Source organism: Equus caballus, chromosome 7, assembly GCF_041296265.1.
Source record: "Equus caballus isolate H_3958 breed thoroughbred chromosome 7, TB-T2T, whole genome shotgun sequence".
Lineage (NCBI taxonomy): Eukaryota > Metazoa > Chordata > Mammalia > Perissodactyla > Equidae > Equus > Equus caballus.
The window spans coordinates 957,161-983,254 of NC_091690.1; the positions used below are offsets into that span (position 1 = coordinate 957,161).

Genomic DNA, 26,094 nt, shown 5'->3' on the forward strand with positions numbered 1-26,094 from the left:
GGGTGTGGACATGGCACCGCTTGGCAAGCCATGCTGTGGTAGGCGTCCCACATAGAAAGTAGAGGAAGATGGGCACGGATGTTAGCTCAGGGCCAGTCTTCTTCAGCAAAAAGAGGAGGATTGGCAGCAGTTAGCTCAGGGCTAATCTTCCTCAAAAAAGAAAAAAAGAAAAGATCCTGAGTGAGTGGCCAGGGCTGTGGCCAGTGACAACAGGCGGCTGGCCCCCCACAACCGGCCTGTCCTAGCATCTGCTCCGGGGGTGGTCTGCACACCTGGCTCATCCCCGCAGGTGTCTTCCCGGCCCTGTGGCCCCGGGATCCATGCTCAGGTTGGAGGCACATCCTGGGCCAGAAACCGAAGTCCCGGGCAGGCAAGTGTCACTGGTTTATTTTAAAGCCTTCAGGTTAGTGACTTCTCAGTTCCTTGTGTCCCCCTCCCTCCTGGGTTCCCCAGGGGGCTGGCTGTGTAGACAGCAGCAGCCTCGGGTGACAAGGCTGCTCTGTCACGGTAAGCGGCCAGATGGGCACCCAGAACGGGCGTCCCTACATCACAAAGCTGGTCGTTCACGCCCGAACCCAGGACCTCGGCCTCCCGTGGTGGGCAACACTCTCACCCGCTGGGCCTGTCATCTTCCAGCATCTACAATCTTCCGTCTTAGTTTAACAATTAGAGTTACAAAGATAAATGCATTCGTCATAATCAGTGAGACCACGTGAATACGTGGAAAGGAAAAAGTATTAACCTGCTTGTGTTGGGGGTCCTGGGGACCCCCTCAGGTCCTGCTTTCATTTCTGAGTTTGTTTTTTTTTTTTTGGTGAGGAAGATTATCCTTAAGATAACATCCATTGCCAATCTCCCTTTTTGCTGAGGAAGACTGGCCCTGAGCTAACATCTGTGCCCATCTTCCTCTATTTTGTATATGGGACACTGCCACAGCATGGCTTGATGAGTCGTGTGTACGTCCGTGCCGGGGATCCGAACCTGTGAACCCCGGGCCACCAAAGCTGAGTGTACGAACTTAACTACTGTGCCACCAGGCCGGCTCCCTTCTGTGCGTATATGCAGAAGTGGGATTGCTTGCTCACGAGGTGATCCTGCCCCTGATCTTTTGAGGAGCCGCCATCCTGTTTCCCGTGGCGCCCGCCCCCGTCCAGTCCCCCCAGCAGTGCACAAGGGCTGCAGCTTCTCCACATCCTCACCAGCACCGCCGGTTTCCACGGTGACCATCCTGATAGGCGTGTGGCGTTGGGTCGCAGGATTTTGACCTCCAGGACCGCCCTCCAAGACAAGCTGCAGGTGCCCGACCTCAGGAATCCAGCCCCGCCGGCCCTCACTCGCTTCTCTGGTAACCTGACCCCCTTGGGCCAAGGCTGACCCGAGCGTGGACAGTGGACCCGTGGGGGTCACACGGCCCAAACCAGGCCCCTGGGATTGTCCCCCGAGGGGCTGGTCCAGAGGCCCTCTGAGCTGGCCTGGGGCCTGACAGGGAGGAAGGACATGACCCCAAGGTGCCAGCGGGCAGGGAGACCCCAGGATGGAAGGACGGACCCCAAGGTGCCAGCGGGCAGGGAGACCCCAGGATGGAAGGACGGGCAGCCCGGTTCCTGTCTCATTCAGCTGGGCCTTCCTTGCTCTTTGCTCCTTTGAAATAAACTTCCTTTTCCCGGGCCGGCTGGCTCCGTCCCCAAGCAGACACCCGCTCCTGCCCATGTCCCCAAGGGAAGAAAACAAAATAAATGACCAGATGTCAAGTGAGGAGTCTTTAAAAGATTTTTGATGGCAGGGTCTGTCTTCCCCCTGTACACTGTGGACATCAGGGCCGGGTCACTATCTGGGGGTCTGTCCTGGGCACTGTGAGGAGTTGAGCAGCATCCCTGGCCCCACCCGCTCGATGCCAGGAGCTCCCCCAGTGTGACACCCACAGATGTCCCCAGATACTGCCAAGGGTCCCTGCAAACTAATAAGGAGGCAAGCCAGTCACTCTCCTGTGCCCAAGATTTAGGGGGTGCCCAAAACGCCAGTCATCAAAGTGAATGGTGTCAGTGCGACATTTTAACAATTCAAAACGAGTGCAAAAAGTCTATGACGAACAAAATGTCGAAATTTTAAATGCACATGGGATGGAACTGCTGTGTGCAGCCATTTCGGAGCTCGAGACAAAACGAGAAAGGCGCGCCCCTTCAAACGTGGTTTTACGTCAGTTTTCAATGGTTAACTCCCGCCCCCCACCCCGCAAATGTTAAAGTGGTTGAAAAAGGATTAAAGCACTGAAAAGGAATTGTATTAAAGTTCAAAATAGTTTAAGCTTGAATTAGGTTCCACTAATACCAAAACCTGAATTTATTAGAATTTTTCCTTTCCTGGCTTTCATGGAAGCAAACTCGGCTCTATTTTCATGAAAACCACTAAGCTTTACGAAAATATATAAAAATTTGTGCCCCGGGGCGCGTGTTTCCTTTTGCTTCAGGCGGGCCGTGGGGCTGTCTACCGGCAGGAGCTGAACATTGTTAACCAGATTTCAGAGCGATTCGCTCATCTCCCAGGTCACCACTCACGGGTGTTCACTTGACAGGTTTATTCATTTATGTCTGAAATAAGATCACGCCTTATTTGACAGGCAGTGAATGAATCCCTTGCTGGTGGACTAGTTAGAAATGGTCTGGGCAGCCGGTCAGAAACGGGGGACACTACTTTCAGAGGGGGTATAGCCTCCGGGAGATGAGCTTTAGGTGGAATAATATGGACAGAGAGGTGGGTGGTGAAGGCCACCAGTTGTGTTAAAGGACATACAGCTGTCATGGGCTGAAGGTGTGTCCCCCCTGAAATGCATCTGTTGAAGGCCTAACGGCCAGCGTGGCCATCTGGAGACCAGGCCTCTAAGGATGTAGCGAAGGTTAAATGACGTCAGAGGACGGGGCCCTGATCCCGTAGGATTCGTGTCATTCTAAGAGGCAGCAGACAGCTCCCTCGCTCTCTCTCTCCCTCCCTCTGCGCGTGTCAAGGAAAGGCCACGTGAGGACACGGCGAGAAGGCGGCCATCTGCCCTCACCAGAAACTGCCCTGCCAGCACCTTGATCTTGGCCTTCCAGCCTCCCTGCTGTGTGAGTGACCCAGTCCGCGGGACTCTCTTACAGCGGCCGAGCAGACAGTAGAACAGCTGTTTCCACAAATACGCTTAAAATATGCTTATTGATGCAGAGAATGTTTCTAGAGTTTTCAAGACCTGGGCGAGAGTTGGAGAGAAGTGGGCCCAGGGTACCAGGGAGGGAAATGACCATGCGCTGCATGTCCTCATGTGCCTGCTCGTTCTTTCTCTCTCACGGGGCGGGTTAACACGTCTACAAGTTCTGATACCCTTCCTTGATGCAGAGCCCGACCTCCTCCCCTCGAGTGTGGGCGGGACTTAGGGAGTTGCTCCTAACCAACAGGATGTGGAGGAAGTGACGGCGTGACACTCTGGAGGGTAGGTCATAAAAGACTGTGGCCTCCAGCTGGCTCTCTCTGGGGAAGCCAGCTGCCATATTGTGAGGAGGCTCAGGCGGTGCTGTGGAGAGGCCCACCTGGAGGGGGAGCCGAGGCCTCCCGCCGGCCGCCACACGAGGGAGCCATCCTGCAAGCAGCTCCTCTGGCCCCAGTCGAGCCTTCAGATGAGGCAGCCCCGGATGACAGCTTAACTGCCCCCTCATGAGAGACCCTGAGCTAGGACCCTGCAGCTAAGTTACTCCCAAATTCTCGACTAACAGAAACCATGAGATAATGCCTGTTTGTTGTTTTAAACCACTCAATCGTGGGGTAATTTGCTAAGGCGGCAATAGATTAAAAAAATACACCATGCAGGTATTACCCATTGAACATCTTAAGTAATCAGTTTCTGCCAGCCACCGGGAAGCTCCTAGATTTGCAAAAGTTTGGAGCTGAAAGGACCCCCAGGTCACCAGAGCCACTGGGCCTGCAATCAGGGTAACCAAGTCCCCAGCATCACCAGGTCCAAGTGGGCAGGTTTCAGAGCGAGGTTTAATGCTGTGTGCACTCGATCAGAGATGTTTCTAGAAACACAGAAAGTCCTGAATTGCACTGTGGATTTCCTCGCGGTCCATCCTGAGGGCTTGGACTGTTCCAGATGCAGATGGAAGGAGCAGGCACCACTGACACCTGGAGGGGGAGCAAGGCAGGGTGAGCAGAGGGCTCCGGGCCGTCGTGCTTATGACAAAGAGCGAGCCGCGAGGAGGAACACAGACGCCACAGCCAGGCTCCAAGGGCAAATCTAGCCGTGCCCCTTAGGGGCTGCGTGTCCTGGGCCTCAGGTCCCCATCTAGAAATGGCGTGTAAGTGGCGTGCGCACACCAGACCACCATGTGGGCAATGAGCTAGTAACACGGACAGTGTGGTCAGCACAGCGACAGTGACGGGCACGTCAGAGACACAGAGGGTGAGCCCAAGGTGTCATTAATGCTCACAGCAGCCCATCCAGAGAGGCCAGCGGCTGCGGGCCAGCCTCAACTTCCCAGCCCGTAAAGTGGGGCAGCCCTCCGTCCCGCCAGGGGCTGGGGAGACTGAGATGGCAGGCACAGCGCGGGCTGTAGGGTGAAGCTCCAGGATGGAGCACTGGGGGCGCAGTGCCCACTCCCCAGTCCACAGACTGAGGCTGCCAGCCGGCTGTGCCGATAGGCGGGAGGTGCCCGGAATCAGGCAGGACTCTCCAGGGCGCACGGTCCCAGGGAGCCCCCGGGACCTGCCACCCCAGCCCTGGAACCGACCACGAGTGGAAGCCCCCACCCCTGCAGGCAGAAACCCCAGGGCTCCCCTGCCGACAGCGGCCGATGCTTACCTACCAGGGGGCTCCACCGGGGGCGTAATTAATCGTCCTTCTTAAACTTGCCGTTGATATAGGGCACCCAGTCCAGAATCAGCCGCCAGTCGGTGGCCCACACCAGCCCCACGGTGCCCACGGCGCCCCACATGCTCACCGTGGGAATCCTGCAAGAGGACAGCGGGGTGGGGTGGGGGTGGGGGGGTCAGGCCTCGTCCTGCCAGGAGCACATCCGGGTCCCCCCCATCCCAAGTCACCATTTATCAAACCCCCATCATCATGTGCCCGGCCCCTGCCCAGAGCGTGGACACATCCTGCTGATGGCCCTACAGGGGGAACATGAGCCAGGAGACCCCCGAGGGGACTCCACTCCCATCTGCTTTCATATTGGGATCCGCTTCAGGTTTTCTTTGGGGAATTCTGCTGCTAAGAAAAAACAGAACCCAAGCTTGGAACCACTAGCACGATAGCTAACATCTACATGCAGGGACGGTCTACGCAATTTAGTGACTCGTAGATCCCTGTGACAGTGCTAGGACTGATGGCATGAAAACCAGGGTCCGTCTTACAGATGAGGAGACGAAGGCACAGAGAGGGTGAGTCACTCCCCTGAGCATACACAGCAGAGGCAGGGGGCTCCAAGTCCACCACACGCCACATGTATGTCCTGCGATGGGCAGGGTCCAGGATGGCCCAGCATTCCCGCCTCCTGGAGCTCATGCCCTTGTACAACCCTCCCCTTGAGCGTCAGCAGGACCCAGTCACTGGCCTCTAATGAATAAAACACGAAGGTGAGAGGAGTCACCCCCCAGATGAGCCTCCATCACGGGCGCTCCCGCTCACCCTGACTCCCTCTGGGGGAAGCCAGCTGCTGCATCGGGAGCCACCTCCAGAGGGGCCCACGTGGCAGAGAAGTGAGGTGAGACCCCGGCCAACAGCCTCGTGCTCGAGCCTGGAAACAGACCCCCGAGGGGGAGCTTTCAGCTGAGACTGCAGCCTCACGGGACCCTGAGCCGAGGGTCCAGCTGAGTTGCGCCCTGAGTCCTGATGCACAGAAACCGTGACTTAACAGGTGTTTGCTAAGCTGCTAAATCGGGGGTCCGCTGGGCACGCGGCCATCAGAAGCTATCACAGGCCCCACTACTGGCCTGTGCAGGGCTGGCATTTGAACCCACGGGCCCACCTCGCTGGCCCGTCGTAAACCACGTGCCTGGGGTGTCGGAGGGGGGTTGCTCCTTGAGATGAGGAGGCAGAAGGCTTGTTTCCATAGGTTGTATGAGCTCCGCGCCCTCCCCAAACTTGCCTCGCCAGTGACAACCCCCCAAGTGTGGGCCAGGCCCGGCTCCCTGCATCCCGGCCCACACAGCTCGACTTCGGGCCCCAGTGGGGTCATGGATTACTTCCACTTTTGGAACAAGCTCTGGGGCAGGTGTCATGAACAGAGAGGGCATCTTGCCTGCCACAGCTCCACAGCTTGAGGCTTGTTAATGTCAGAGGAGCCTTCCCTCGGGGAGGCCCCTGCCTCCCACATCGTCATGGTCACTCCCCTTGGGGTCCTGAGGACCCGACCTCCACAGGGCATCTAGGAAGGATGTGACGATGAGGATGACCCCTCATGGGACTTCCTCGTCACGCCCTCCAACCTCTTCCCCCCTTTCTCAGACGAGGACACCAGGGCTCAGGGAGGGGGTGACGGGCAGGGTCCCCCGGCTGGTGAGCGTGGACACTCAACAGTCCTGAGTCTGAGCCACAACCCCACAGTGCCTGCTGGGGATGAGTCCTGCTTCCTGGCCTCCGGAAGCCAGCAGGACAGTGCCGCACACCTGTCACTCAGTTCTCTGTGGTCCCCTCTTATCTTATCTTATCTTACGTCCGCCTCATACCAGATCTCAATTGTTCACTTGTTCTGGTCCACCGACTAGCACGTCAGCCATGGGGTTTCGGTTTCTCACTGAGTCTCTGGCACCCAACGTGGTGCTGGGTGCTGGCACATTGTCCGTGCTCGGTGAAGCCGAGTGAAGGCCTGGGGGAAACGTCCCTGCCCTAACCCAGCACAGATGGGACCCGATCCACTGCCCCCGGGAATTCCCAGCTGACGGCCACAGGGGCTGCATGGGCCGCCGGTGGCTCTCCCCTGATGCCAGGGACGGCCTGCGTGGTCCTGGGCCTGGGTCACCCCAGCAGTGAGGCACCACCGTCAGTGTCCACCTCAAGGTCCCTGCCAGAGCCACTGCCCTGAGGCAGCCCCCACCCCTCACCCACTCCCTGCCCAGGTCACCCCAATCCCGGCTGCCACGTGGGGTCACCCCGGTCCCGCCCGCCTCCCACTGGGGGCAGGGACAGGTGCAGCCGTCGGTGTCACGCTCCTTGTTCAACATCTTAAAAAAAGCAAAAGCAAAGCCGGGGACGTGCAGGCTCCGTGGTCAGGCCCCAGGGGTCCTGAGCCGAGGCTGCTGGCCGTGTCCGTCCAGGTCGGCGCCACCGCGGCCCCCAGGTAGAAGTGGGGAAACTGAGGCTCAGAGCTGCTGACCACGGGGCCGGCGGACCCGCCATGCACGTGTGCTCGGGACGGACCGCTCCGCCTCTCCGTGCCTCAGTTTCCGCATCTGTGCCCCGGCACGACCCGGGGTCCCGGCCGGGGGGCGGGGGCCGCGTCCTCACCAGTTCGAGGCCAGCTGGCGGTAGCGCGGGCCCAGGAACCTGCTCAGCATCTCGGCGCCGTCCGCAGCTCAGGGTGACCCCGGCCCCACCCGATCCGGACGCAGCGCGCAGGCGCGGCCGCCGCAGCGCGCAGGCGCGCAGGGAGGCCCCGCCCCACCCCGGGCAGCCTGCCCGCGCGACGCCCGGAGCCGGCCACCGCTGCGCGCGCAGACCCGGAAGACACTTGCAGTCACTTCCGGGGAGAACCGGAAGAAGTGGCTTGGGCGAGAGTGGGCTGGCCCGGGAGGCGGGGCTTTCTGGCCACGTGACTCGGGATGCGGGCTGCGTCTGCACTCAGGCGCTCAGAGTGGTACCCAGCTGGGCACGGCCCGCGACATCCGGCTGGTGACTGTATTCTTGCCACGTGCCAGCGTGTTATTCACGATTAAACAAACAAGGCAAAGAGTGCAGGGACCCGCCAGAGTCGCTCAGAGGAGGGGAGGGGTGCGATCTGAACCCCCTTTTGGAGGAGTCACGGGTCGTCGCTGACTCGCCACCAGGGGGACCCCCGAGCCGTCCCCTTGCTCATCCTTTGTCGTCTGTTGCCTGGAGGCCCTGTCGCATTGTTGGCCGGTTTTCGGTTCTGGCAGCAGAGGGAGGCAGGCGCCCCGCGCTGCGAGCATCCGGGCCTCCCCCTTCCGCTGCTGGGCCTCCGCGACCCCGGGTCCCCCTCGGTGTCCGCTGTCCGCCGCCCCAGGCTTGCTCGGGGCCCCCTTCTGCAGTGCCCGCCTCTGGGGCGCCCCGCGTTGAGTGCAGGCCTGGAGGGAAGGACCAGACACCGTGGGGCCGTCTTCCCGGGATGCGCTCCCCAGCGCCCTCCACGCTCGGTTCGCGGGGGGCTGCAGGTTGCAACCTGCCCACGGACTGGCGGTGGGTGCCACAAATAGTATTTAGAGACCACAGTCTGGGCACTAGGGTGCTCACGGCTGCTGGGTTGGCCGTTATTTCTCCGTCTTTCCAGTTGTCCTAGGGTTTTTGATCTTGGGATCAGAAGACCTGAATATGCCTCTGTCCTTGATGGCAACTTAGAGGAGGTCGTGGCCGTCATGAAGATTGTTGAGAGAGACCAGAGAGAAAGAGAATAAAGCAGCTTGAAAAGATGAGCAGAGATGGGCATAGAGGTCATGGGGCTGCAGGTCCTGGATCCAGCGGTTCCTGAAGCCCTGCCTCCTTGCTCCTTCTGCTTAGTGTACTTCAGCTCAGGAGGCAGAATGCTTTTGTTTCAAGTGATAAACAACAGGAGCTGGCTGAAGAGAAAAGAAGGACGTTTTATGGTATGTCGGATGGGTTCAGGCACAGCTGGATCCAGGAGTCTATCACTGTCATTACTAATCTCTCTCTCTCTTCATCTCTCATTCTCTGTGTCACCCTCACTCTCTGAGCAGAAGCACCTGGCGACTCTGGGTTGACATCCCAGCAGCCCTTGCAGGACGACAGCACCTTTCTCAATCGTCGCAGAAAATGCCCCAAGGCTGGTTCTCATTAGCCTGCTGTGGAAACGGGGCAGAGTCAGCCCCTCTCATACGAGGATGTGGGCTGAAATTGGAGGAGGGGCGGGTCCCCAGAAAAGAAAGACCAGGATTCTGTGAGCAGAAGTGATGGTGGATAGGCAAGAACTGCAGAGCCCCCTCACAGCCCGCTGGCCCTTGGCCAGGCCTCCTGGATTCCCTGTGGGGTTCCCCTCTGGCCCTCGGGGGGAAACCAGCTCCTTTTCTTGTTTTTTTTGATGAGAACTTCACATAACATGCAATTAGCCATTTTAAAGTGTACAGTTCAGCGGCATTTAGTGCATTCACAAGGTGGTGCAACCATTTACCTCTCTCTCATTCCAGAACATTCTCATCACCCCAATTGGAAACCCCATCCCATCAGCAGTCTCCCCCACCGCCTCCCCAGCCCCTGGCCCCCACGAGCCCGCTCCCTGTCTGTGGATCTGCCTGTTCTGGATGTTTCACGTCAATGGGGCCACACGCCATGTATCCTTCTGTGTCTGCTTCTCTCCCTGAGCGTTGTGTGTTCAGGTCCGTCCACGTGTGGCTGTGTCAGGGCCTCGCTCCTCTTCACGGCTGCATCATGTTCCAGTGTGTGTACGGATATGTTGCCTGTATCCATCCATCCATTGATGGGTTCTTTTCTTTCTAAATTTTTACAACTTTATTGGGGTTTTTTTTTTGAGGAAGATTAGCCCTGAGCTAACTGCTGCCAATCCTCCTCTTTTTGCTGAGGAAGACTGGCCCTGAGCTCACATCCGTGCCCATCTTCCTCTGCTTTATATGTGAGATGCCTACCACAGCACGGTTTTTGCCAAGCGGTGCCATATCCACACCCAAGATCTGAACCAGCGAACCCCGAGCTGCCGAGAAGCAGAACATGTGAACATAACTGCTTAGCCACTGGGCCGGCCCCAAATTATTTTTCTTCAAAAAAATTTTTTGGTTTTGGGAAATTGGTTATCTCGAGGCACTCAGAGCACGATTTTCCCCTAACTGTGGCCCTCCCTCCCCAGGGCCGGGTCAATCCTTTTGTATATAATTTGAATTACGTCTGTGACACACAGCTCAAGTCAGTGGCCTCGGGGGACGCAGAGGATCCCCCCTACCCGTCTGGACCTACAGGTGGGACCAGCAGAGTAAGAGGGAAACTGAGGCAGGCTCCCCGAGAGAGCCAAGACCCACAGAGACCAGGGAGTCACCGAGACTCCCCTGCAAGTTGATGGCTCCTCACTGTCCCCTGACCAACCGGAGGGGGTGGGGGGTCAGACCTCAGGGAGGACCAGGTGATCTCAGGGTCAGGAGGTGGCCCCGGCCCCAAGCCTGGATGGCCCGCCTGTGCTGGCCTCGAGGCCTTCCAGTCGTGGGGGTCAGGCAGCCCCGGTAGTCGGGGAGTAAGGGTGGGGGTCTTGGGGAAGATGCCCGGGGTGGGGTGGACATGGCCACCCTGGGGGTCCATGAGGCCTCCGGGGCCGGGGGCAGGGGAGTAAGGGGAAGGAAGCCGAGACCCACGCTCGAGTGACCAACAGTCCCGGTTTGCCCAGGACGCCACGAGGCAGGCCTTCCCATTTCAAAGCCGGGACGCACCGGTCCCCAGTGACACGTCAGGCCAGAGGGGGGCTTGGGGAGGCCCAGGACACGGTGCACACGGGGCCACCCTCTTAGGGGACGTCGGGCAGGTGTGCAGCTCTGGGGCCTTTCTGGGTGGGGACCCCATACCTTCTCCCTGCTCCATCCACCCCAGGGTGGCCTCCTGGTGCCTGTGGCTGGGGGGTCTCCATGCTGGCCCCGAGCTGCAGCCCCTCCGCGGGAGTTCAGAGAAGGGGTTGGGGCCCCCAGGTCAGAGGACTGAAAGACAGGGTGTCTGGGGAGGCCCCCCGGCACCGTGCTCCCGGGGTGCGGTCCCCATGCCCTGGAGCATTGATCCCAATGAGATCCCGCGTGCTGGAGAGGCCTGAGAGCAGCCTGGGGTCCCGGGGAGGGCTGTGGGGCTGTGGGGCTGTGGGGCTGTGCGCAGGGGCCTGGGGGACCAATGCTGCTTCCGGAGGACAAGGGCCGCGAGCTCCCTGCAGGTGCCACCACCCAGAGGCCGGGGTGTCCCCCTTTTCGAGGGAGTGGAGCATGGGGCAAGGCTGACCAACACTTGACACCCAGCCAAATCAGGACAACCACCCCACACTGGCCATCCCCGTCCTGCGGCCAGTGGCTCCTGGGGGAGGGGTGCACCTCAGGTTTGCATTGGGTCTTTTAATACAACTTTTAATAATCTGGTTGATCATGAAATGCAACGCCCAGTTCTAGAAACAGCAGCAGAAACAGCAAGAGACGAGACTTTTATACAAAAAAATTCTTTGCTTACAAAACATATGCAAAAAAAGCTAAAAAAACAAAAACAAAAACAAAAAACCGAGAGACCAAAGGCATCCTCCTTGCTAATTTTCTTCTACGTTAATAAAAAAAAAAATCTTATAACTAATGTTCTTTTTATTTTCCTTAAAAAAAATATCAGGCGTAGGCACAATTTGCTGGTGGCTTCAGAGCAAGCCAGGTCTGCACGCATCTCCCTCGGGCGAGTGACACGCTCCGGCTCCTCCCCATCCATACTTAAGGCATTTTCTTTTCTGATAACGTGTGTATTCCTTGCTTGTTGTCCGACTTCGTTTCCAAAAAAAAAAAGACAAACAAACGCTCCTCGCGGCCCGTCCTGGGTGGCGGGGCCGGGACACAGTCTCCGGGACCCGCGTCCCCGCCGGGGTCCCCGTGCTCGTAGCCTCCCGGGTGGGTGTCGGCGCGACGCTGCGCATGCGCGCGAGGAGCGCACCGGCCGGCCCCCGCCGAGGATGGAGACCGGCGCCCGGCGGGAGCGCCCCGGGCTGCACCGAGGTCGGGCACTCGTCCCTCGGCGGCGTCCCTGTCACATGTGCCCGGCGGGGTTGTGGGCCTCGCTCAGGCCTGGGTGGGCGGCCGACAGGACCATCTGGGGGTCTCCCACCACGCCCGACACCTTCTCCTCTTCCCGTCGCTTCAGGCAGGCGGCTTTGGGGTTCAGGTTACGCTCTGGGGGAGGGGAGAGCACTGTGGGAGAGGGTCCCCCGAGAGGGCGAGCACGGCGGGCAGGGCTCCAGGGGGCGAGTGGGGGCACGCGTGGCCTCCTTTTCTCGGCTTGTCCCCTCCCCGGAGGGGAGCTGTGAGCCACAGATCGGGGGTTCGGGGGCGTCAGTCTGAGTCCCCCGCGGAGACGTGGGCAGAGCGCCCGGCGTCTGCGGGGGCGGGGGGGCGGGGCGGCCGGGAGCCTACCTCGCACCTGCTGCTCCAGGCCCAGGATGACCTGCACGGCCTGCTGCAGGATCAGCAGTTTGGTCTGCGCCTTGTCCGACTTGAGGTGCAGCTGGCACATGCGCCCCAGCTCCCGGAAGGCCTCGTTAATGTCCCGCACGCGCACCCGCTCCCGCGCGTTATTGGCCATGCGCCTCTCCCGGTCCCTCAGGTCTTTCTCCTCCAGGGACAGCACCTCCTCTGTACTGCTGGGTCACAGCACCGGGGCCTCTGTTAGTGACACGCGGGGGCGGGGGTGGGGCCAGGGCTGTGGACGGGGCACCGACTCGCTGTGAGTGTGTGCGGGTGCAGGTGTGTGGTCTGTGCAAGTGCATGGTCTATGCAGGTGTATGGACTGTGCGGGTGCAGGTGCGTGGTCTGTGCAGGTGCAGGTGCATGGTCTGTGCAGGTGCAGGTGTGTGGTCCGTGCAGGTGTATGGACTGTGCGGGTGCAGGTGCGTGGTCTGTGCAGGTGCAGGTGCGTGGTCTGTGCAGGTGCAGGTGTGTGGTCTGTGCGGGTGCAGGTGTGTGGACTGTGCGGGTGCAGGTGTGTGGACTGTGCAGGTGTGTGGTCTGTGCGGGTGCAGGTGTGTGGACCCTGCAGGTGTGTGGTCTGTGCGGGTGCAGGTGTGAGGACTGTGCAGGTGTGTGGTCTGTGCGGGTGCAGGTGTGTGGACTGTGCAGGTGTGTGGTCTGTGCGGGTGCAGGTGTGTGGACTGTGCAGGTGTGTGGTCTGTGCGGGTGCAGGTGTGTGGACTGTGCAGGTGTGTGGTCTGTGCGGGTGCAGGTGTGTGGTCTGTGCAGGTGTGTGATCTGTGCGGGTGTGTGGTCTGTGCAGGTGCAGGTGTGTGGACTGTGCGGGTTCAGGTGTGTGGACTGTGCAGGTGTGTGGTCTGTGCGGGTGCAGGTGTGTGGTCTGTGCAGGTGCAGGTGTGTGGTCTGTGCAGGTGTGTGGACTGTGCGGGTTCAGGTGTGCGGACTGTGCGGGTGCAGGTGTGCGGACTGTGCGGGTTCAGGTGCGTGGTCGGTGCAGGTGTGTGGTCTGTGTGGGTGTGTGGTCTGTCTGGGTGGGTGGTCTTTGTCAGGGTGTGGTCTGTGTGAGTGGGTGCACGTGCTAGCATGTGAGCTCACGTCCACAACCACATGCTCCTCTGGGTGCACAGGGCACGCGTTCTGGAGCAAAGGGCTCGGGTGTGCCTGCGTGTGTGCCCCTGGACCTGCTCTCGGCGAGGCTGTGTGATGGTGTCTCAGGGAGGCCAGGGCCTCGGTGTTCCTGGGATGTTTTCTGGGGATGGATGCAGGGCCATGATTCCCCAACCTGGGAGTCTACAAGGAGCCGGGCGCACCCCTGGCCACTCCACGCGCCCCAGGACGGGCCAGGAGGGTGGGGGACCTGGCCCCCTCCCGGGAGGACGACCTTCCTGCTCAGAGCTGTGCGTGCTGGAGGAGGGGGAGCTGGGCCTGGCCTGATTTGCCCTGGGTGAAGAGGCCGCGAAGACAGACTCAGCAGACAGCGGCCTGGGTCCCCAGAGCCCAGGACGGGGAGACCTCTGGGGCTGGGGGGGCCAGGACACTCAGAGTCCCACAAGGAGCCAACCAGCCTACCCCCAGGGGTCTCAGCGATGTCTGCCCCACACTGGGCTTTGCTGGCCCGAGGACGGGGCCTGGAGCGGCTGCCGTGCACCCTGCCTGTGGGCCTGACTCTGGCCGGTGCCTCCCGAGCTCCGGGACTCCGGTTCCTTATCTCTATGGCGAGTGACCCCGGTGGCGGGTCCAATCTACTGGACACTAGCGAGCCCTTCACACAGGCAGGGGTCTGGACCTGGTGCTCAGACACCTGCGCCCCTGCCCGCCAGCTCCTAACCCCGACTGGGCTCAGCAGTGGTGTTGCCGGGTGGCCACGGACAAGTGACTTTGCTCTCTGCCTGTTTCCTGGGGAGGACGGGGCCGATCACAATGGGACGCCCACCGTGCCGGGGCTGTGGCAGAGATGAAACGAGCCCGGGTGGAGGCCTGAGACGCGGGGACCCCTGGAAGCTGAGGAGCCGGGCACCTGCCTCTGGTCGGACCCCCGGGCCCCATCTGGTGCCTGTGGCCCGGCGGCTGCTGCCCTCAGGCCCGAGTGAAGACAGCCGGGTGGCGGCACGGCCTGGAGCCCAGGACAAGCGCACAGACCAAACTGACAGTGGGGCCTGGAGCCTGGCGCAAGCCTCGCCTCCTCCCTTCCCTCAAGTCCTGACGGGGGCTCGGGGGCGGGGAGGCTGCGAGGCTGCAGCCCCGGCGTGCGGGTGCCGGGCGGGCAGCAAGTGCGAGGTGAGGAGGGGCTGCCGGTGGGAGCGGAGGAGACTCGGCTGGGGGTGTGGGGGAGGGGCGAAGCGCAAGAGGCAGAACAGAGAGGCGGGCGTGGGGACACTGCACAAGGCCCGCGGCCGTGCAGACGCAGAAACTCGAGCTGAGGGACAGCGGCGGGCAGGCCGGGCCCCAGCTCCCGTCCAAGCGACAGCGCTGCAGGAGAGAAGAGGTTAACGGGCGCAGGAGGGGGCGTTAAGGAAGCAGCGGGGGCGAGTCCCGGGGCCTCTCCGGACCCCCACCCAGCCCCGAAGCGGGGCATGAGCCCCCTGGAGGTGACAAGGATGCACTCAAGGGCCCGCGGGTATCCACTCAGAGCAACAGTGATGGGCGCAAGGGCCCGGGGGGCACTGGCCTCTGCAGCCCGGCGATGAGCCTCCTGAGAAGGAAGGACTGGGCGGGCGGGGGTCCCTGGGGTCTGGGGACACTGCTCTGAGCCAAGGTGCCCAGGTCTGCAGGCCAAGGAATCCAGAGTTTTGTCCTCCCATTCCAGGAGGGACACTGGGGCCGGGCGGAGGGCCAGTGGGCCACGGGGTGCGGGGTGTCAATGCAGGAAAAAAAGTCAATGCAGAAAGGACAGCCACAGCAGAGAGACGGTCACCACAGGGGGGAGGGTCACAGCGGGGAGGACAGTGGTGACAGGGGAGGACGGTGGTGACAGAGGAGGGAGGACGGTAATGACTGCAGGGGGAGGACGGTGGTGACAGTGAGGGAAGGATGGTGGTGACAGTGGGGGGAGGACAGTGGTGACAGAGGAGGGAGGACGGTGATGACTGCACGGGGAGGACGGTGGTGACGGGGAGGACGGTGATGACTGCAGGGGGAGGACGGTGGTGACAGGAGGGGAGGATGGTGGTGACAGTGAGGAGGACGGTGGTGACAGTGGGGGGAGGACAGCGGTGACCGTGGGGGTAGGACGGTGGTGACAGTGAGGACGGTGGTGATGTGGGAAGGATGGTAGTGACAACGGGGAGGATGGTGGTGACAGTGAGGACAGTTGTGACAGGATGGTGGTGACAGCAATGGGAGGATGCTGGTGACAGCGAGGAGGACGGTGGTGACAGGGAGGAGGATGGTGGTGACAGTGCGGGGAGGATGGTGGTGACAGTGGGAAGAACGGTGGTGACAGCGGGGGGAGGATGGTGGTGACAGTGGGAAGGACGGTGGTGACAGCAGGGGAGAAGGGTGACAGCGAGGGGAGGACGATGGTGACACTGTGGGGAGGACAGTGGTGACAATGGGAAGGACGGTGGTGACAGTGGGAAGGACGGTGGTGACAGCAGGGGGAGGACAGTGGTGACCGTGGGGAGGTCACAGCAGGAGGGGAGGCCATCCAGGCCGCGGCGCGGGCAGCGGGGAGGGCGCAGCACCCCCACTGACCTCGCACCTGCTGCTCCAGGTTCAGGATGACCGACACGGCCTGGTGCAGGATGAGCAGTTTGGTCTGGGGCTTCTCACTGTTGAGGTGCAGCTGGCACATGCGCCCCAGCTCCTTAAAAGCCTCATTGATGTCTCGGACCCGCAGCCGCTCCCGCGCATTATTGGCCACCCGGCGCTCCTTCTCCCGCTCAGCCTTCTGCTCTGGGGGGAGAAGGTCGTCCTCGTCCTCGTCCGGGCTACGGGGCCGGGGGCCAGAGGGAGACAGTGAGCGGGGGCACGGGGCGGCCCGCCAACGGCCTCGCAGGTGGGCGCCATGTGTGCGTGTGCGCGCGTGCGTGTGCGTATGTGTCCTGGTGGGGGCGGGGGGGGGGAGGGGCCGGCACCTGGTCCGGGTCCGGGGAGGCTTCAGCTCCTTCTTGTCCTCCTCTGAGGGGTCGGCGACCGACGCGTTCTCCTCGTCCTCCTTCGCTTCCCGCTTGATGTCACCGGCCGAGGTGGCACCCGTGCGCCCGAGCCCTGCAACAGGGCCTGGGTGAGGGGCCGGGCCGGCCACCAGGGCCCCCGACCAGCCACTCGTGGGAGGGGAACGAGCTCTCCTGGGACAGCCGGGCCTTCCGCTGCCAAAAACGAAACCAGGATCCCTGCCTCACGCCAGACAGACTGAGGTCTGAGATGCAACAGGTGAAATGCGACCTTCAGGAGGACCGTGGAAATCTCACTGTGGCTCACGGCAGGGAACCGCGGCTTAGAATGCTAAAGAGCTGCTCTCACAGGAAGAAAAGGAATCGCCAACCTGACTCCACTGAAATCGAGAATTTCTGATTGCCGGGATAAAGACACGCCAGGACAGAAGACGTGCATCACATATAAACCAAGAGGACGGGGCCCAGAGGACGTCGGGCGCTCCCCCAGACGGTGGAGCAGAGGACGGGCAGCCGGCAGGGAAGCAGGGACCCGAACGGGAGGTTCAGCAGGGGAGCAGGTGCGGCGGGCGGCTCCACCTCCTTGTTCCGGAGGTCACGGACCGTGAGTCAGGGCCCAGCGCACCCATCTCCCGCCTGGATTCGGCAAGATCGAGGGGCCTGACGCTCCTGACGGCCTGTGAGGCACGGCCTCTTTGGGAAACGCCCGGGCATTCCCTGGACAGGGCAGGCACATGCGCACCCGGAAATCCCACAACTGGGAACCACACTCGAGAGACTTTGGCACGTGTGCCCCAGAAGATACATTACGGAATGTTCCAGAAGGCAGCCAGCAAGACAGCAGAGTGGGAAAGGACCTGACACGCAGCGCAGGGGACCCAAAGCCAGCGCGAGCCAGCAGACAGGTGGGAAGACGACACAGCGGGACGTGGGCTATAACGGAGCCCTGGAGCCATGATGACAGAGAACGAGGCTGACGGCGCGGCTACGCGGACCCCAACCTCGCGGAGACGCAGTCAGCAAAGCGCCGGCCAGTCCTCCAGCGGTGAGGGGGAGGAAGGGAGGGGATCCTGGGATATGACAGCACAGCGTCCCCCTGGCACTGGACATTGGGGCCGGATCACTGTCTGGGGGGCCACCCTGAGCACTGTGGGGGGTTGAGCAGCATCCCTGGCCCCCCCCCACTGGATGCCAGGAGCACCCCCAGTGTGACAACCACAGATGTCCCCAGACGTCACCCACTGTCCCCAGGTGAGAACCCTACAATGCGTTGACATTGAGAAACACAAGGAAGCATTGACTCTGAACTGAGGCTGGTTTTGGGGTGCAGGGGGACACGGAGGCACGAGAGAAGCTGCCCTAATGTGGGTCATGTGGTGGGTCCCTGGGGTGCTGGACGTTTAGGCAGCGTTGTCACACACACGTGTCCTGTTACTGTCACGTGACGTGCAATATCTTTCATGAAGGTGACGGGGGGGGGGGTGGGTGGCAGCCCAGCTCAGCCACTGCCCTGCAGGGAGTTCCCGCACCCTCTCTGGGCCTCGGTCTGCCCGCTGGAGCAGGGTAGGGTTGATGGCCCGTGGGACTGGCCACTGTGAGATTCAGGTCCCGGGCCCCAGTGGGCACGGGAGCCCTCCCCCTGCTGCCTCCCCCCTCGAAGGCCTCCTGCCAGGCGGACAGCGTCCTGCTCGCCAAGGGCCCCCCTCAAACGCACCATGCCCTCTTCGGTCTTGAGAGGTACCCTCTCTTGACCTCACCCCCCACTTGCCACTGCCAATCCTCTGCTCCCCCGGATGGTGATGTCCCAAACCCCCCGACCCTGCCCCGGTCAGCCTGACCCCACCTGGGTCCTCACCCCGGCGTCCCACACAGTCCCGCCTCCTCCGCCTCCCACGGCCGCCTGTCCCGACCCCAGCCCGATGCTCGGGACCGAGCTCTGCTCCTCCCAGTGACCCTGTGCAGGGTCCTGGCTCTGAAGTCCACCATGGGCCAGTGACGCTGGACGTCACTCTGAATTCCGGACCCGAATCCCACCGCTGCCGCCACATCTGCAAATCCATGGGCTCCGCCTTCACACTACCAGGAACCCACCCACTGCTCACCCCTCTGCAGCCCTGCCCAGGCCGACCCCCGGCATCGCCTCCCTGGACCAGCTCATCCCTTCCCCTGGGTCCCCCTCCTCCGCCTGCAGCCCTCCAGGCCTCCCTCCCTCGGGGGACAAGCCAAGTCCTCCCAAAGGCACCCCAGGCCCGTATGACATGCCCTGTCCCCTCCCTGCCCCCGCTCTTCCCACTCCTCCCCCTCACTCCCTCTTCTAGCCACACGGGCCTCCTCGCTGCCCGTCCAACACACTCGGCCTGCTCCTGCCCCAGGGCCTTTGCATGGCCGCACCCTCAGGTGCCTGCCTGCATTCGCTCATCCCTGGCTCTGCTGAGATGCCACAATCTTGCCCCCTCAACTTTAAAACTACAAGACCCCCTGCAATCTCTCCCCAGCCCCCTGTCTCCCCGACCAGAACGTCACCCCCCAGCGAGGGGCTCTCTCTCATTCCCTATTTTATCCCAGTGCCTAGAAACACCTCAGATACGGCTGATACTAAATACACGGGTGTCGGGTGAACTCAGAGCAGGGGCCACCACAAACCACAGCCTCGCTTGCTCTGAGGCTGCGCCCAGAGTGCTGGGCCCCACTTCCCTTTCGAAAGATGCTGACCCACCGGTGACCCTGCCGGCCTCTCGGGCCTCCCTGCAGGTGCCTCTGATGGGGACCGCACCTGCCGGCTCCCACCAAGGCAGACACCGCTCCCCCACCCCCGGCTGGGATCCTGGGCACCTGGTCCGGGTGGAGCTTCTTGCCTTCTCCTCTGCCTCAGTTTCCTCAACTGGAAACGGGGGTGGGACAATCCTGAGCCCGTGGGCCACCGTGAGGGGCTGGCAGGCAGCATGGGGTCCAAGCCCCAGCCCTGTGCCAGGCAGAGAGCAGATGCTCGGGGCCACCTGGTGGTCCTCAGACCCCCGGTGATAAGCCCTCTGTGTCCCCTTTTTCCAAGGAGGGACGTAGCTCGGTTGGGAGCTGCCCACCACCAGTGGGTCCCACCCACAGAGCTGGGGTGCGGGGTACCCTTGTGCAGGCCACCCGGGCCAGGCCAGGCTGGGGCTTACCGCTGTAGGAGTCAGGCGGCCGGGAGAGGTCGGGGAGGGCGCCCGGCTGGCCGGGGAGGGCCACGTGGCTGTGCAGGAGGCTACCGCTGCCCGCCGGGCCGTCCTCTGAGGGGCCGCCTCCGACCTGTGGATAGGGAGGCGGTCAGGTTTGCCCGGCCCCCGTGCCCACCCACCCGCTGGCTGCCTGGCCGCCCTGCCCGCTCTCACCAGGCCGGCGTGCCGCCCGCCCAGCGGCATGACGGGGCCGGTGAAGCCCGGGGCCAGCGCCCCATGGCCAGGCAGCAGCCCGTGCACGTCGCCTGCCGTGCCCACAGCGTGGCTACGCAGCACGTGGATGGCCTCGTCCAGGTGGTCCTCCATTTTGCTCTGCTGCGGGGGGATGGGTGTGAGGGGTCTGGGTCGCTGGGACCCCAGGCAGCCCCGCGCGCCTTCGCTGGTCACGGCCGCAGCTCTGACCACCCCCAGCTCCAGACCTCGTTCCCAACACATCAACTAAGTTTATTCTTGTCCAAGCAGCCTGCATCCTACTGCAAATTCCGCCCCCGCCCCACCAGCACACCCACAAGCAGCCCCCCACCCCCGCGCCGGGCAGGAGGCTCACCAGGCTGTGGAGACCCCCATCGTAGCTGGGCGATAAGGCACCGGGGGCTCCTGCTCGGGGCCACTGTGACGTCCCTGCAGGGAGAGGAGGCGTGAGGTGGGGGCTGGGGCAGCGCACCCTCCTGGCCTGACCGCGGGAGGGAGGCCGGACCCAGGACCGCTGGGCAGGGAGCCCACTGCCAGCCCGCGATGCCCAGATGGCCACACAGGGGCGCCACACCCACAGACTGATGGCAGGGACCGGAGTCAGGCTCAGCGCTGGAGGCTCGCAGGCCCACCACGGACCCCTGGGGTCTCGGGCTCACGTTTAAATCTAGCTTCTCGCTGGGCCAGGGTGCGAACCCACCAGGCAGGTTCCTGTCTCTGAGCCTGTTTCCCCATCTGCAGGACCTGACCCCTCCTTTCCCGTGGGGAAGGCGGCTCAGCTAGACGAGGAGCGCAGAGCAGGGCTGGCTCCTCCCGGTCCCGCAGGGCAGTCGCCTGCTGTGAGGACCACAGAGGCCAGAGCCGGGTCTACTAGCCTTATAATGCCACCACCCCGCCTTCCAGAGACCCGCGGCTCACGTCCCCAGCTGATGCTGGGCCCACCCTCGTGGCGACAGGGGCCGGGGCCCCTCGGCCCAGCATACAAGACATAGAGTCGGTGCCTGACTAACACACGTGGGGTGGACACACGCCAACATATGCCGTTTGGAGTCTGCGCCAGAGCCAAGCCTGAAGCCCTGACCCCACTGGGTCCCCAGCCCCCCATGCTGACACAGTACAGACCACCACCTCCTGCCTCCTGGCCTTTGCCGGCGCAGTGACGTAAGAGCACTGGCTTGGAGGCCCCCTCCTCCAGGGAGCCTTCCCGGATGCCCATGGGAACACACGCTCTGAGGCGGCTGGTCTGTCCAGCTCGCCGCCCGCCCCCCCCCGCCCCCAGCACCCTGCACAGACCTGCCAGGCCCTGGGGGGAGCCCACAGGGGTCGAGGGGCTGGATGAGAAGTTATTGCTTGAGTGATCCGGGGAGTAGATCTGCAGTGGGGACGAGGAGAGACAGGCCACGGGGTGGCTGGTCAAGGGCCCACCTCCTGGGGCTGCCAGCCCGGCCACCCCCACCACCCGCTATGCCCATGCCTCACCGAGGCCAGCGCCTTCCCGAGGGCGTCCCCGGAGCTGCTGGCCGTGGTCCCGCGGGAGCCTGTGGGTGCAGAGACGTGAGGCCCAGCCTCCGGGAGGGAGCGCCCGCAGCACTGGGCCTGGCCTGCATCCCCGGCTGAGGGGGAGCCCCCTTCTGTGCCCGGCTGCCCCCCACACACGCCCCCAATTTTGCTCTGGTTGCTGCCTGACGTCCCACCACCTGCCTCCATGGAGGCCACGCTGTGAGGCCCTGAGTGATCGAGTCCCGTCTCTGGGCCTCAGTTTCTCCAGATGTAAAATGGGGACACTCTCCTCAAAGAGCTGCTTCCAGATTTCTGGGAGGGGGTCCGAGGAGCCGGAGCACGTGTGCGGGTGTGAGTAACAGGGTAGCTCCCGGCCACCCCCCACCCCCTGCCGCCACTAAACACTTCTGCGCCCGCCCTAGTCTCCAGCTCGGAAGGTGGGATCGGGGTGGGGTGGAGGGCGCATACCCATGAGGCTGTCAGCCCCACTGACGGGGGGTGTGTGGCTGGAAACGCTGCCGTAGGCAGCCGTGGGGGCCGAGGAGAAGGTGGACACAGCCGGGAGCCCGCCATTCACCTCCGCTCCGTGCAGCTGGTAGCCCTGTGAGCGGACGGGGCGGGAGGGCGTCAGACGTGGTGGGAGGGCATCAGAAGGGGCGGGAGGGCGCCAGAGGGGGTGGGAGGGCATCAGACGGGGCCGCCCTCACCCTGCGCCCCAGAGCTTACCAGGCGCTCGTGCTGGTGCAGGCCGCCAAACCCGCCGCTGCCAGTGCCGCCCACAGAGCCGCCCCCGCCCGGCGGGAGGGGCAGGGGGGACGAGCTGCCGCTCAGCATGGGCCCGAAGCCGGCCTGGCCGGGGGCGCTCCAGAGCTCGGCCGAGGGGTGCAGGCTGCCATCTGCAGAGAGGGGAACGGTGAGGGGCGAGGGGGCCCAGGCCCTGCCCCGCTGTCCCAGGCGAGCCCCACGCACCTGCCACATAGAAGGGGGCAGGGTAGGCGCTGCCGGGGGTCTTGGCGGACGGGTAGGCGGTGGCGTCCCTGCCGTAGTCGTCACCTGAGCTGGGGGGGTACACCTGCAGGCAGGCGAGCACGGTCAGGTGGGAGAGGCCCCTGCCCCGGCCTTGCCCTCCGCCTGGGCAGCTGTCCACCCACCTCCCCGTCTCCCCGTGGTGTGCCAATGTTTCCCCCAAGACAGCCCCTTGTCAGCGTTCGATGCCCTGGGGGCACTGCCATCTCCTTCCACTCTTCTTTCCCACCCTCAACCCCGGCCTTCGTGGACTGGAGGCCCTGCCCAGGACACCTTTTCCCTCCTTAATCCAGCAAACGCCTACTGACTTGTCAAAGCCCAGCTGGGAAACCCCCAGCACTAGAACCTCCCGGGGCCCCAGCCCGGGTCACACAAGACCCTGGGGCCTCAGACGCCAGGCCCTGGGTTGATACTGCGGCCTGACCGCCCCAGGACAGTGGGATGGATGGGGTCCAACATCAGTACTGACTCTGATAGACTGGTGCTGCTTGGAACCGCGGCCGGGCCCAGCGGGAAAACGCTGGGGTCGACTGGTGGCGCCTGCCCTGGCCGTGGAGAGAAGGCAGGGCACACGTGCCGAGGGCAGGGGTACCAGGAAACCAGCGTGGGGGCGGGGGTGTGAAAAACAGGGATCCACGATACAGTCCTGTCTTAGAACAGCCTGCACCTGACTGTGCCTCCTAGCAGCACGGCAGCCTCTGCGGCAAACCCTGAGCCTGGGGCCAGCGCGGGGCCAGACAGAGAGGCCGGGGGCGGCCCTGCTGGGGAACCAGCAAACTGCCTTCCTCCCGATGTGAGGACGTCGAGGGAGCCCACCCTGCAGGCCGCTGAGGGCCCTGCGCCGTCTGTGCACCTGGCACCCCGCCAACCGCCAGGCAGCAGGGCGGGGACTCAGGGTGGCACGACCAGGGCGGATAGGGCAGGGCCCTTCTGAACCGACCCCCGGGACCCCCATCCACGCCCTTTCCAAAGCCTCGGACACAAGAAATGCTCTTCTCCTAAAGCGACAGGCATCCAGGATAGACCCCAGGAATAAGCCCCACCCCTCGGAGGTCGGGCTGCGGCCTTGAGGCCCAGTCCAGCCGAGCCCATGGGGTTCGGGGTCAGAACCCACAAGGAGCCCGCCCACATGCAGACCCACACATGTGGCCAGTGTCCCACTGACGTGCTGGGTGGCCTTGGGTGGGGAGGGCCCTTGAGCCTGGGGACAGGAGAGGCGCTGGCCTGTGGGGTGCCCACCCCGTCCCCCGACTCACCGAGGACGGGAGGCCCGGCGGCACCTTTCGGACTTTCTTGGGCTGCGAGTCTGTCAGAGCGAGAGCAGAGAGCACCACGTCTGGCCTGGTTCCTGCCCCGGCTGCCAGGGGTGTGGGGGGCCCTCCACAGCCCCGGGGACGTGCCTGTCACGGGGGGGTGGCCAGGAGACAGCCCCACCCTGCACCTTGGAGAAGGACCCTGGGACTCTCCTTTGGACAGAATCACTGACCCGTGACCCAGCAGCCTGGCTCTGAGGGTGTGCGGGCACCCCAGGCAGGGTGCGAGGACTCAGAATGGAGCCGCCCACCCCGGCTCCCTGGACGGTGGTCCTCGCTGTGCAGACCCCCACTAGCTGACAGCTGGGGCCCCGACCCCTTCTCCCTGGGTTTTGCGCATGCGCCCAGCTGGGGTGGGACCAGCCTACGCGCAGCCTTCAGACGCCAGCTCAGGCTGGAGGCCAGGATCCCTTCTCTAAGCTCTGGGGGTGACTTGCTGTCTAAAGTGGTGCCAGGCACAGAGCTCAGATGCTGGCCGTGAAGGGTGAGCTCACAGAGACAACACGCGTGTGCAGAGCTTCCTGCAGCCCGTGGGACGGGGACCGACAGCGCGGAGGTGTCCTCAGACACAGACGAGGTCGGGCACCAACGGCCCGCGAGAACCCACGCGGGACCCCCAGCTGCAGTGTCCTCCCCGGAGCAGAGAGCAGTGTCCACGGCTGCTGCCCAGTGACCAATGGCTCCGCTTGCACTCACTCCTCGCCCGGGTCCCCCGCCATCTCCCCAGCGTCCCCCGGCCCCGGCTGCCCCACTCACCAAGGCCACCATCCGCGGCTCTCCGCCGAGTGTGCCCGGGGTAGGAGGAGTAATACTGGGAGGCGCCCTTGATGCCCGAGGGTGACAGCGGCCCGGGGCTGCTGAGGGCCAGCTCGCCGGGCAGGAAGCCGGCCTAGGAGGAGAGGGAGGCGTCAGGAGGCCGGGCTGCCATCCAGCCCCAGACAATTTCGGTTAAAGAAACACCTCATGCAAAAGGAGGCCGCAGGGACCATGTGGGGTGACAGTGGCCCTCGCGGGAGCCCCTCTGCCCTCTGGGGCTGCGTTTCTGCAGACAGCATCGTGGCCACACTGCTGCTGTCACAAAGGGGAGAGAAGTGGCGGGCTCGGGCACACCGGGGTCAGGAACTGCCTGGGGCAGCGTGAGATGGGCTTTCCGCCCTCAGGACCAGGCGGGGTCCAGCCCTGGCTCTGCCGTTCCCAACCCCCATCTCCCGTCTGTATGCCCATGGCTCAAGGACGGACAGGGCCCTGTGAGTTCCGCCCGTGGCCCAGGGCCTGGTACTCAGCTGGAGCCCAATAGCTGCGTCTGCTGCTGCCCTGGCTTGGGCACAGCGTGCACACAGGCGGCGCCACCTGGGACAAGGCCTAGCGCACCGCGAGACCTGGGGGTTGCAGGTTGGGACACGAGGGAAGGCCTCGGGCATCAGGGGAAAGGCCCAGGGAGTGACCGGGACAGGAGGCCATGCTGGGACCGCGGTGGCCACCACCGCTCCTGTCGGCCGCACAGGGGGCCGTGGTGCGAGTCCTGCCCGGGCTGGCAGCCTGTGGGGCGAGCTCCCTGGGAGGGCAGGCAGCTGCCGGGATGGCCTCAGTTTCCCCGTGTGCCACTTGGGGGTGGGCGGGCGTCTCTTGGAGCCCCTCCAGCTGCGCACGGCGGCCCCAGGTATTCCCCACCTCTTGCTTCCTCCCCGTCCACACCCAGAGGGCCCGGCCTGGCCCACGGTCCAGCCCTATTTCAGCTGCTGCTGGAGAGTGACCAGCGCTGGGCCGACTAGAGAGCCTGCTGCAGGTCAAGGGGCGGGGGACAGACCGTGATGAGCTTGTTTAGAACTAAAACCTATGGGGGGAGTATACGGGGGGAAGGGGTCAAGGCCCCCCAGGCTCCCCACCTGCGCCGCCCCCTCCATTCTCCGGGCTCCACAGACTGAGCACACCAACAGGCCCACCGGTGCCCCCGCCCCGCAGACGTGGGCCTCACCTGAGTCAAGCCACCAACACCCGCGTCTCTCCCGAAGGCGGTGTACGCACTCCGCTCACCGCTCTTGCCTGGGAGGGAGGAGAGAGGATCACTGGGAGCTGACCCCAGGGATGGTGTGTCCCGAGGGGCTGACCCAGTGCAGGGAACATGCCCGTATACAGCAGGTGCTCCATAAGTGCACAACACCCAGAAAACCATGGTGGGAAGCTGGTCTCCCCATCAGCCTGGGGGACGCTGTCCCAAGATGACCCTCAGAGAACTCTGCAAACCCACGAGGGCCCCCTGACGTCACGTCCCGTCCCTGAGGGGCAAGAGCACTGAGTCGGGCCCCAGTGCCCTTCGCAAGCCTTGGTTTCCTCTGTTCAAGGTCGTGAGGTGTCACCTCCCCAGGGTGGGGGCTCCCAGGG

General features: G+C 63.4%; 2 protein-coding genes and 1 long non-coding RNA gene across 40 annotated transcripts in view; 1 reads left to right on the plus strand and 2 right to left on the minus strand.

Annotated features, from left to right (window-relative positions):
- Positions 1–3,838: 3,838 nt before the first annotated feature.
- UQCR11 (ubiquinol-cytochrome c reductase, complex III subunit XI) lies at positions 3,839–7,702 on the minus strand. Of its 2 annotated transcripts, none has more exons than XM_001914730.6 (3): positions 7,472–7,702; positions 4,829–4,977; positions 3,839–4,152 (listed from the first exon to the last, which is right to left on the minus strand). In XM_001914730.6, the coding sequence occupies exons 1-2, from the start codon at positions 7,519–7,521 to the stop codon at positions 4,857–4,859; spliced, it is 171 nt and encodes a 56-aa protein (XP_001914765.1). In that variant the 5' UTR covers positions 7,522–7,702; the 3' UTR covers positions 3,839–4,152; positions 4,829–4,856. The 2 variants fall into 2 exon arrangements, with proteins under 2 accessions (XP_001914765.1, XP_005611498.1); XM_005611441.4 differs by having other exon boundaries at positions 4,833–4,977; positions 7,472–7,631.
- A 109-nt stretch (positions 7,703–7,811) lies between these two features.
- LOC138924935 (uncharacterized) lies at positions 7,812–11,472 on the plus strand. Its single transcript, XR_011440331.1, has 2 exons — positions 7,812–8,784; positions 8,896–11,472. It is a non-coding gene; the product is annotated as an uncharacterized lncRNA (long non-coding RNA).
- TCF3 (transcription factor 3) overlaps positions 11,315–26,094 on the minus strand; it is a 35,417-nt gene continuing 20,637 nt past the window's right edge. For 2 of the 37 annotated variants that reach the window (XR_011440322.1, XR_011440326.1), the window contains 15 exons: positions 25,688–25,755; positions 24,469–24,601; positions 23,656–23,705; positions 22,343–22,445; positions 22,100–22,269; positions 21,842–21,974; positions 21,353–21,411; positions 21,167–21,245; positions 20,229–20,302; positions 19,835–19,996; positions 19,628–19,751; positions 16,428–16,560; positions 16,045–16,240; positions 12,298–12,524; positions 11,315–12,057 (listed from right to left, as the gene is read on the minus strand). Coding sequence is in view for 20 of the 37 variants with exons in the window: in XM_023646304.2 (XP_023502072.2) it covers positions 11,915–12,057; positions 16,045–16,280; positions 16,428–16,560; positions 19,628–19,751; positions 19,835–19,996; positions 20,229–20,302; positions 21,167–21,245; positions 21,353–21,411; positions 21,842–21,974; positions 22,100–22,269; positions 22,343–22,445; positions 23,656–23,705; positions 24,469–24,601; positions 25,688–25,755 (1,667 nt within the window). In the remaining 17 variants the exon portion in view is untranslated. Of the gene's footprint in view, positions 12,058–12,297; positions 12,547–16,044; positions 16,281–16,427; positions 16,561–19,627; positions 19,752–19,834; positions 19,997–20,228; positions 20,303–21,166; positions 21,246–21,352; positions 21,412–21,841; positions 21,975–22,099; positions 22,270–22,342; positions 22,446–23,655; positions 23,706–24,468; positions 24,602–25,687; positions 25,756–26,094 lie in introns of all 37 variants that reach the window. The other 35 variants (XR_011440327.1, XR_011440328.1, XM_023646304.2 and 32 more) reach the window with 30 other exon arrangements.